Source organism: Hippopotamus amphibius, chromosome 4, assembly GCF_030028045.1.
Source record: "Hippopotamus amphibius kiboko isolate mHipAmp2 chromosome 4, mHipAmp2.hap2, whole genome shotgun sequence".
NCBI lineage: Eukaryota > Metazoa > Chordata > Mammalia > Artiodactyla > Hippopotamidae > Hippopotamus > Hippopotamus amphibius.
Window position 1 is genome coordinate 183,648,207 of NC_080189.1, and position 11,288 is coordinate 183,659,494.

Consider the following 11,288-nt stretch of genomic DNA (forward strand, 5'->3'; position numbering starts at 1 on the left):
GAGTCTGGGTCCGTTAGCTGGGCCCCTCCCTCCATGATGCTTTCTTCTCCCTGGGGCTAAATCCAGCTCCTCTGCCCCCCAGTTGTGGGCTGGGGCCTGTCCAATGCCAAGGGCCCCTGGCCAGGAACCTCCAGGGAGCACTGCAGGCTCCGCCTCTGCCTGGCTGCCCACCTGCCCTGCTCTACGTGGCGGCTCCTCCCCTGCCCCGCCCCCCCCCCCCCCCCCCCCCCCGCTAGGTTGACTGCCCACCTGGGGCTCTGCTTGCCCGGCCTGACCCATTTCCCCTTCTCTGTGCCCCAGACACTGGGCTTGGGACTCTCTGGGTCTCACCCGTCCAGCACTTTGCCTAACAGATTGCTTTTCCTTGCTGAGCCCACACCTGTGGTTACCTGGCCCTGCCTGCTGCCCCGCCCACCTCCCACCTGCTTGCCTTTTGCCTGCCTCTCCCCCAGCACAGGAAGCCCTCCCTCTCAGGGTGACCCAAGTTTCCAGTGGGTCTCCAGTGCCCATGGCCCAAGACCCCACTAGCAGGCCACCCCCTCTGCCATCCTCAGGTGCCTCCTCTGTGGGCCTGGCCTCTCAGGCTCTGAGTGGCTGGACTGCAGCCAGGATCTTGTCCTATTCCCTTCCCCCTAACCCAATACCCCCAGACCTCTTGTCTTCGTGTCCATCTCTGGGCCTGTGCGTACGGCCGCCCTGTCCCCACAAGTCCAGGGCTCTGCCCCGCCCCAGGTCTCATGGCCAGTCCTGGGGCTGCCACCTGGCCTGTCACTTCTCTTCTTGCAACTCTTCCTGTCATGCTATCCCCACGAGCCACCTCCCTCCACCGAAAACCCGGCTGCAGGTGAGACTGGGCTCTGTGCCTTTTCTGGGTGTGTGTGCGGCTTTTCTGGGGTCTCACCTTGCCATTCTAACTTTCTGTGCCTCCCCAAGGTCGGCCTGTCCTCGGCACCCTGGAGGCGACAGTCGGCTGAAGAACTGGATGGAAGAGGCAGAAGAGTCACCCTGGACCGGCGCTCCTTCAGGATGGTCACCCTGCGTCTCACGCCCGCCCTGTGCCGCTTGATTCCCTCCTGGTCTGGGGTGAGTTTCCTGCTCTTTTGGGATACCACGATTTCATTAGGTTCAGCTCACATCTCTCGGTTCAAGGATGTACACATTTAACCTGGAAGGGGTCACTTCCAAGGGCGAGTCCTCTTCTGCCTCAGACATGGGTCCTGGGGTTCTGGAAGCTGCTGGAGCCGAGGTAGTTGTGGGCCAGCACGGTGAGTGGGGAGTGTCCACTTCTGGTCTGGGCCCCTGAGAACAAGCTCGGGCCAGGCACATAGTAGGTCCTCACAAAACTCTGCTGAACATGTTGATGAAATGAATAATGGTGCATTTGCCCTACTAAGCCCGGCTAGCGGGCTAGCGGGCCGGTTTGGAGATGTGGAAACAGAAATTCTTGTTTGCTCTGTAGCTGGAAAAACATTTCTCCCCACCAGCCATGGTAATGTCGAGCGCTGTGAGAAACCTGGTTTCTCACACATGAGGCTTTGATAATGTCCTTTAATCAAATAGTGGTTTTTGAACGAGTTCTTCTTTTGGCCTCTTCTCCTTACCCCTGAAACTGCAATGAGATGGGAATGTTTTTGTTTGTTTCAATAAAATCAGTAATGGTAGAGCAGAAGAAAGCTGGGGGATTACAGCCCCAGATTCACTCCGGGGCTCATCGTTTGTTTATCTGGGCTTCACTTATTTAGGATGTGTTAATGGTGCCCTGGGGGCCCAAGGTTGGGGCTTTTCTTGGGATGCCTAAGACCAGATTTGCCTTAAGGATCAGAGGGTCTAGTCGGGTGCCCCGGGAGGTCTCGTGCAGTGACATGGCCCATGTGGCAGCTAAGCAAGGCGGACAGGGAGAGAGGGGGCCCAGCCGGGGCACCTTGCTTTCTGGGATCTAGGTGGCTTAAGCCCATGACCGGGCTCCCAGAGGGGCCTGGGGGTCTTTTCAGAGTCAGCAGCCCAGTGAAGTGCGGCTGGCTCTGGGCCCACATCTGAGACTTTTCGGGATAGCTGCTGCGGCACTTAGCGGCCAGGGTGGTCCAGGTGGGAGATGGGAAAGGCGTGGCTGATGGGGGTGACGTTGACTCAACTCCCCACATGTTTACAGAGGCTCGAGTGGGCCCAGGACTGTCCTGGTCCCGATGCCAACACCCCCCGCCTGACCCCGATACTCATACACGGCGTCTCTGTGACAGGGAAGGTGATGACCAACGACCAGGGCTCACGTCAGAGCTGGGAGCCCTGCCTCAGGGCACACCCGCCTGTGTGCGGCCTGTTGCCCAGTGGGCAGAGCGGTCAGACCCCTGCGCTTTCTGAGGGTTTCAGGCTTCCAACGTGGCTTCCATAAGACTCCTTCATCAACTAGCTTCCAGAGATAACTCTTCCGAAGCCCCGCCCTTCTCCCCTGAATTGGAAATGGGGTGGGGATGGTAGTTTTACACAACACCCAGCAGTGGAGGCAAAGCGGGGCGGAGGTATCCAAACCTGGGGGCTGATGCCTTTGTCTGCTTGTTGTCACTCCCCAGAGAGCCCACCAAGCTGCAGAGAGGTAGGGAGCTTGTGCCCAGGGCTGACTCCAGGGAGGGGGCACCAGGCAGGCTCTGCCCCGTGACATTTACTCCACAGCTGGCATTTGCCACCTGCAAACACAGTGATGTGGAAGAGAGGCCCAGGAGGGGAGCTTTACAAAGGGCAGGGTGCTGGGGTGTCCTATCTGGAGCTTACCAGGAAGATCCAAATGCCCACGGCTCCTGGGCGCTCCCTCAAGGACGTCTCAGGACCCCCTCGAGGTGGGCTGAGCGGAGGGGCAGAGTCAGGGGGGAGGCTGGTCCCCCGCCCCTCATCCTCCTCAGCATTTGGGGTGGCCTGTCTTTGGTCTGGGCTGTATTTTAGGGACTCTTGTGAATGCTCAGTCCCAGGCAAACACATATTTTGGGTTTTGTGTGTCATTGTGCAGAAAATAGAGAAAAACACGTCAAGTTTTCCATTCAAGAAGCTGAAACATAGCATCGTCAGCCTCACAGCCAATCAGAAAGGCCGTTAGCAAGGGTTGAAAGAAATGATCATTTTCAGGAAAATTCTTTTTTGATGGTTTGGCCCATCCCTGAGCCGGAAGGGATGGGAATGAGACCCTGGCCGGCCAGACAGGCAGGGGACCCCATCCTCTTGGCGGGAGGGGTTCTCTGGCCATTTGTCACCGTGTCGAGCTGGTCCCCGGGGCCTCCTCCAGCTGAGTGCTCCCGGGTAGATGCAGATTTTGGGGGAGAGATGGTGGTCTTCCCGCAAGCTGGCGCTCGGGCCCCACCTGCTCCCCTCGGTGATGGAAAAGCAGGCCAAGGGCATAGCTCAAGCCTCTGTGCTCCCCGAAAGGAGGAAAATGCCCCCTCTCCCCCCACCCCAGTTTCCAACCTGCAGGTTGCTTGTGGGGCTGATTTGGGTCACCTGACTCAGTGCCTCCTGACTTGTGATTCAAACCCCAAATATATTTCCAAGCGCATTTCTCCAAATGATGTCCAAAACTGGCAAGACTTAAGGGCCACAGGCTGCATGTGTTTCTCATTCATGGATTTACATGAAGGAACTTAAATGTGGTTTTTTTTTTAATGAGCAATCTGACTTCCAGAAAAAAAAAAAAAATCACCCGTCTTTAATGAGCTTGCTAATGAATTTTTCCTTGAAAAGAGGAAGGCAGCTTTACACAGAAGGGGATGTGGAGGGAGACAAATTAAGGCCCCAAAGGGTGAAAGGGCAGAGGACGCTGTAGAAACCGACATGCCAGCTGCATCAGGACGGGTCTGGGGCGCTGGGAGCATTTCCTTTTTAGAAGACTGACGTTTAACAAGTTGCATATGAGTCCCAAGAACTGGTTCCCTTTTCCTTCCGCGGCTTTGAGCCCTGTCCCCTGTCCTAAAGGAGTTAAGGGAGTCCAGCCTGGTCTCCCATCCCTGGTTTGAGCAGATGGAAAATTCTGGAAAAGAGTTGTATCTTTCCAAATGAGGCCATCTCAAGCATGGGCTCCCCGTTTTGAAAGGGAGAGACCAGTCTGGGTAGGGAAGGAGGGGAGGCTGTTAGTCTGGTGCCTGGTTCCAATGGGCAGTCCCAAGCCCCAGCTGCCTGAGGGTGACTTCGAGAAGCTGGGCCTTTTGGGGAGCTCTGAAGGAAGGGGTGCTGCAGAGGTGGGCTTCCCTCCTAGGTGTGGAGCGAGGCTGTGTTTCAGAGCCAGGAGAGGAGGGAACGAGGAGGCCCTTGGGAATCCATTGGGAGGAGGCCGGCCCCCAGCAGTGTCCCCTCCCAGGCACCCCCCACACACTGCAGTGCCAGCGGGAGGGGTCCCGCGTTCACGTGTATCCAGCAGAGGTGGAGGGTCTAATTCTCTGTGCCTGAGCTGCCCGGTGTCCAAGAGGCCTGTCTTTGGGATGCCCACACATCCTGGAGTTCCTAGTGCCTTCCAGATGTTAGACACTTGGTCCCTTATCCCAATCCTCACTGCAGCCACGCTTTGGGGAACTAAGTGAGGACCTTGGCGGTTGTGAGGGGCTGGCGGGCAGAGCAGGTGCCGGTTAGCCGAGGCCGGGGTGGGCCCCCACTTGGCGGGGGTGCGGGGTGTGAGAGAAGAATTAATTAAGGGAGAGGAGGCTGACGGAGGGTGCAGTCACGACGCTCCTAATTGCCCTCCAATTTCTTTGGGCTTCAGAAAACATCCAGATGGAGAGTTCTTAAGTCCTCCTTCCTGGGAGTCGGGGGGCTGGGGTGGCGGGGGAGGAAGGCTGCCCACCACCTTTTGCCTGGCGTCTCTTTGCCGAGTGAATAGGGTCTTTGGCGGGGGCTTAAGGAGGAGACTTAGGCTGGGAGCTCCCAGGGCGGTGCAGATGGAAACAAAGGCCCAGCAGAAAGGAATGTGGGGAGCCCCCCATGGAGAACAGCCACCTGGGGCTAATTGGGAGGCTGAGTGCAGATGGGTTTTCCCAGGTTCTGTGAATACATTCTCTCAATAGAAGGTGCCTTTTCTTCACATGAAAAGAAGGAAACCTCAATTACCTACCCCTGAAACAGTGTGTGTGTGTGTGTGTGTGTGTGTGTGTGTGTGTGTGTGTGTTCCCCCTGGGGGGGGCTGCCGAGGGCCCCTCTCCCTTGTGTGTGTGTCATCCGAGGCGCGCAGCCGGGAGGCGGCACAGTGGCACGTCTAACCAGCCACCCCGTCGGCGCGACCCCGGCCATGCCCGTGTGCCCCCGTCCTATTTTCGCAAGTTTCACAGGAGGAGGAATCAGAGTAACTGTGCCTGTAAACAAGAATCTGATCAAACCCGGCCTGATGCCCGAGAGACAGCCAGGCAGACAGAACTCCAGGATGGAAAATTGGGGCAGGAGGCCGGTCGGGGGCCAGAGACTGACCGCACGTCTGTGCTGGCCATCCAGGACCACAGCTGTGCAGGTCCTTCTGCCTTTCCAGCCCTTTCTCTGGGCTCTCCTGTGGGTAGGGATAGAGTCCTTCCCACCGGCTTGAGAAATTGGAGGTTGGGGAGCTCGGAGGTCCACGGGGCTGGTGTGTGCAGTTAGAAAGGGTGATAGGTGGGTGGGATTTGGCCGGGGGCAGCTCTGAGCAACAGGACCCTCTGAGCTGGAGGGAAAAAAGTTTGCACCACTGCTGCCCCAAAGTGCCCCGAGGGCTCAGGCCCCTCTGGAGGAACTAGGGGCAAAGTCCCTGCCAGGAGGGGAAGGCATCTCAGGTCTCAGTCTTGGCCATTGTCTTTGTTACTGCTGGCTGCTGGGCCTCAGTTTCCCCATCTGGAAAATGAGGCAGCAGCCTGTCGGTTCTCTGTGAGGCAGAAGAAGCATGGGATGTCAGTGCGAGAAAGGCAAGGGCCCTTTCATCAGAGGAGGGGATGGGGGTCCCCAGGTGTCCAGATTGGGTCCCCACTGGCCTCCTGGCTGGGAGCAGGCACACCCCAGCCACTCAGGCCTTGTCAGTCAGAGGAGAGAGTTCAAATCGGGTGCTTTGGGCATCCGAGGGTCAGGCAGCGGCCCCGAATTGGGCCTCTGGGGACCTGATTCCAGCCTATGTTCAGCTCCTCTTATGGGTGTGACCTTGGCCCCTGTCTCCGGCCCTCTGGGCCTCAGTTTTCCCATCTGTGAAATGGGGCAGTATAGGATCATAGTCATCTGAGGGCCCTTGGGGCTCTGGGTTCCTTCCAGCTCCCTTAGTGTCATCTGTGGGTGGTTTGTTTGCTGGGTTTTTAGAGTCAGGGGGCTGGAGATTACTGGTCCTTTGTCTTCCTACACTCCTCTATTTTTTTTTAATGAAAAAAATATTGTTTTTGGCTGTGCTGTGTGGCATGCAGGATCTTACTTCCCTGACCAGAGATCTAACCTGTGCCCCCTGCCGTAGAAGGTGGAGTCCTAACCACTGGACCGCCAGGGACGCCCCACAACTCCCCTCTACTTTAGAGATGAAGAAAGCAGAGCCCCGAGAGGGCCAGGCTGGCAGGCTGTGGATGTGAAGCCCACCGCCTGCGGCCAGGCAGGTGGGGGGAGCGTCGGAAGCCAGTCCTCATGGTCAGCTTTTTGTGAACACAGAGAGCACAGCAGCTACAAGGGGCTGCCTGTGTGCCGCGGTGCAGGGATTGCATTTATGGAATATTCTTCTACACAGGGGGGCCGCTGGCCAGGCCTGGAACACCTTTCTGGCCCATGTCATGAGCCTGGCCCCGTGGCAGCAGTCCCAGGAGGGCGGCTCTGGCTGCACCATCCCCTGTGGCTCGCCCTGCGCCTTTTGGCACTCTGGCTTGCTCAGCTGAGAACTTCCTGAAAAAGCCATCAGGGAGGCAAGTTCTGGAAAAGCTATCAGTCACCGGGCCTGTCCTGGCTGCCCATCTCAGACTCAGTTTTGCAGACATCTCTAGTTGTCTCTTTGTGCTTCAGTGTGTGGTCATAAAGAGCTCACAAAACCCTCGGTCAGGCCTGTACCCGGTGATATCCACCGTGGGCCGCAGCCTTTGTTTTGTGACCTTGGTTGCTACAATACCTGCGAGCTGAAGTGAGGGATCGCAAAATTGCCAGCTTCAATTAGACCGGCAGACTGCCTTTCCCAAGGCCGCCTCTGCCACTCTATCCATTAACGGTAAACATACGCCAAATAGGCTTTAATTCTCTCTAATTGCCCACTCCTGAAGCAAAGAGTGAAATTCCAGGAAGAGGCATATGTAAACATCCTCCCTAGCCTGGCCAACTGAAATGAGAGGGCTGATGGGGGCCGACAGGAGAGAGGGGGACATGGTTTCAAAAGCTGTCCCAATTACCTCTCCCATTTTCATAAATGAGCCCATAATGTCCAGGACCCTGGCCTTCACAAAGGTACAGGAAATTAGCTCTGCAAAGAGCTTGCATTTGTTGGGGAAAGTTGTAAGAGGGTGGTCTCTACTCAACAGGTAGGGAGCGTGAGATCTGAGGTGAGGCTGACGGCCGCATCAACTACAGGCTCTGTTTTTGGGAATCACCATTTTATTCAAAATCATACTTTTCCATCTTTCCCCACTCTCAATATCCACAAATGATTTCTACCAAAGATGCGCTAGATCAATGAGGTCCCGTTTGCCCCCAGAAAAGAGAAACTTTACAAATCTTGAGAGGCAGAGCTAGAATGTTCTAATCCTCTTAAGCCCCGGAGGATGTAACCAGCAGTTCTTCCTACGTGTACCATGAGGTCAGCACACGCATTTGTGAGGTCTTTCATCAGTCGTTTGTGGCAGTTGTTCCCCTGGACCCTCTAAGGAGGCCTTGTGCAGACTCTGACTCATCTCCGCAGTGTCTCCATCTGTTATGATTTCAGCCCGGCACCGTGGTGCTAATACATTATGGTAAACCCAGGGCTGGGACATGCAGCTTGGAAACCAAGGCACGACTTTGCCGGGGCTGTGTCTTCAAGGAGCAGCCTGGGGTCTGCACAAAAGTTAATTACAGACAATCAGGAACTCTGAGCATTCCCAGGGCCCCTGGGGCAGAAGCAGGAAAAAACCCAGATGCTCTGAGCTGCTTCTGATTTCCCTGGTCCTATTAAAAGACACCAAAGAGAACCAAACCAGAATGACACACCAAAGCCCTTTTCCTGTTTCTTTGTCCCGCGGGAAGTGGCAGTGGCTGTGGTCTTGCCTTGTGTTCAGGGTCGGGAGTCTGGTTGTCATCTTAGGACTGCGGTGATGATGGGAGGGCCACCCGGGTGCTCACAGGCCTCTGGAGAGGGCTGGAAACTCCCGGCTGGGGGGTCGGGGGTGGGGGGCGTCCAGCACAGCACAGGTACCCAGAGAGTCCTTAGAAAACCAGTCTACTCTTGGTCACCCGTGGGCTGATGACTGCTTGATTAATGCTGTTTTTTTTTTTTTTTTTTTTTTAAAAAGACTCTCTGTTTGTTGGTTATAAAATCACCCAATTAGGGGAAAACGGTGTTTGGGAAACTCAAGGCCAGGGAAGGAATTCTTAGGGCGATTGGAAACAAGAGGTGAGCCCCCTGTGCCCGGCCAGGTCTTGGGTGCCCCAGTGAGTGAACCGCTGGGAATAGGGGGGCAATGGCAGCCAGGGATGGGGTGGGGGTACCCAAATGGCTAAGTCAGTGCATGGGGTTGGAGAGGGTCTCTTCCTTCCTCGGGGTTCCTTGGAGGGCCGTGGGGCGCTCCTTATTCATTCTTCCTCTTATTTAGGCTTTATTCTCATTCTTGCCCGAGTCTAACCTTACAGTGCTGTTCACATGACCACCTGTTGGCCACACCTACCCACCTTTACTAGAGCCTACTGAGCATACGTTCAACATCAACTCCCTTAAAATATTAAAAAAAAAATGAATAGCCTCTTTTTTTTTTTTCCTGAGCAGTTTTAGATTTACAGAAAAAGTAAGTGGCAGGCAGAGAGAATTCCCATCCCCCTCCCCCAACCCCATTCCCCCTGATGTTAACCTCTGGCATTAATGTGGCACATTTGTTACCCCTGATGAGCTGACCTTGATAACCTAGTTATTAATTGAAGTCGATGGTTTCCATCATTCGGGGTCATTCTTTGTGTCCTATAGTCTGTGGGTTTTGACAGATAAATAATGACGTGTGTCTATCATTATTCAGCTCCTTTACTTTAGACTTTAAGGCAAATACTTGAAGTCAAAGACTTGATGTGCTTGGTCAGGGCTTTTATATGATGCCAACGAAAATTTGTATGTAACTTTTAAAGTGAAGATGTCTGTCCAGGCAGCACTGTCCGTCATCTTCCATCTCATGGCTTTAGGACACACTGCCCATTTAAGACCCCACAGCGCTGCTGTGGTCCACAGCCCACTTCCCTAGTCTCATCGAGGGCCAGGTGCCCAGCTGACCCCACCCTCACTGTGCCCGAGCACATGCTAACGCTGTCTTGGCCGTGCCCCGCTGTGCCCTTCCTTCCCGGTGGAATGTCCTTCCAGGAAGCATTCTACCCAGCCTTTGGGTGTGTCCAGCTCAGCTCTTGTTCTTGCAGAGGCCCTGAACCTCTGGGTTCTAGAAAATGTTACTTAGCATCCTGGATAGCACCAACCAACCCAAGGGCTCTTGGGGCAGGAGCCACATCTGCGTTGCCGCACCTGCCCCATTGGCTCCGAGTGCACCTGGAGCTGGGGTGGGGAGCTTGGCAGGTGAGAGAGCGAGTGAGTATGATCAAAAGAGACATGCTTGGTTTCACCAATTCCACCCTTGTTAGAAGTTGGGGCATCCCTGTTTCTGTCACGTGAGATTCTATTTCAGTGACCCAGTACTTTCTCATTCTAGCAGAAGCCATCATCTCGAATCCTACGTGGGACAGGACCTCGGACACACCATCCCAGCACCCTCCAGCTCCAAAATCGTAAGTCTCTGGGGTGTGGGGAGCACATCTGTGGCTGGTCACCAAGGGAGGCGGGCTGCCACCCTGAGCAGCCTCGTGGGAGGGGCCCGTGAGAGCTGATTGGTGGTCTGCTCACAGGGAGGGGGTGCTCAGCGAGCCCAGCTGAGTGCGGACCTGGGGGGCTTGTGTTTGGAGGCGGGACCCCCCAGCCTCCTCGTGTCGTCTCTGTGGCAAAGAATTCTATAGGCGGCTTCAAGTGCCGGACCCCCAAAGAATCTCTCCTCTTTCACTCCTCTAAATGAATGGCCTTCTCATTACTGAGTCTCCCTTTGGCTCTTGTGCCGCAGGGCAGACTAGGATGGAAGTGGCCTCGCTGAGGGGCCCTTCAAAGGGCCAAGGAGAAAACGCGGGCCAAGGGACCAGCCTCTCAAACAGGCTTCGAGCTCCAATGACCTTCGCTTACCTCCCCCCTCCTTGAAATGTCTGGAAAACGGAATGGACAGATTTTCTGTCTTCAAAGTTTCCAGCTAAACCTCTTCAAGTTCTTTATTGTTTGGGACTGAGACACTCAGGGATGGTAACGGGTAGTTCCTTTTGTATTTGCCTTGAAAGGCTAAAATATTTTTATATGGCTACTGACAAAGCCGTCTGTTTTAAGATGAACTCTATGTCCGTCGTTTCCCACCGGGGAGATTGTGTATACCGTGTGTGTCTCTGTGCACTCTTGGGTCTTGAAACAGGTTTCTCATGGGGATGGCCACTCACAGGGGTCCACGGGGAAGCGCCTGCCCCACCCAGGGGGCCTGGGGAGTCTGACCCCCATCTGTGTGGGATGTGGGCCCCGGGGGGGCGGGTCTGGCTGCACTAACATGTACTCTGCCTGTGCCTGCACCTGCCACGCGTACGTGGGTTGTGTGTACCTGGGTGGTTAACTCGGTGGGAGGAGTCTGGAAGGTCAAAGATACTGTGAGTGTTCTGTTGTTCTGGTTGGGAGGTCATTTTGCTGGGCTCTGTTACCTGATCCAAAGAAGTGAATGGATGAATAAATGGATGAAGGCATGAAAGAGTGAATAAACAAGTAAATAGGTAAAGAAGTGTACCCTGAACGAGATCTAATTTGATGCACAACAGATAAGTCGATAGAGTAGTGAATCAGTGTGTAAATAGGGCCATACAGGAACCAATATCAGGTCATCGTGGACTAAAGGAACACATGTAGTTCAAACATATAGCACCTACATTTTGTCCATAAGCGAATAAAACCCAGGTAAAAGAATCAATGAATACGAAGTTGAGATGCATAAACTAGTGGTGAGGATGAGATTATGAGGTCCATGAAAGTGAAAAATGCAAGAGAAAGGGCACCAAAGATTGAAAGGGAGAAGGAAAATGGAAAGATGCAAAATAATAAG

General features: G+C 54.8%; 1 protein-coding gene across 1 annotated transcript; it reads left to right on the top strand.

Moving 5' to 3' along the window:
* The first annotated feature begins 239 nt into the window (after window positions 1-239).
* Window positions 240-10,354, top strand: LOC130851995 (uncharacterized). Its single transcript, XM_057732645.1, has 4 exons — window positions 240-844; window positions 934-1,083; window positions 9,822-9,897; window positions 10,224-10,354. Exons 1-4 carry the CDS (start codon window positions 509-511, stop codon window positions 10,352-10,354), a joined length of 693 nt encoding a protein of 230 aa, XP_057588628.1. The 5' UTR covers window positions 240-508.
* The last annotated feature ends 934 nt before the right edge of the window (window positions 10,355-11,288 follow it).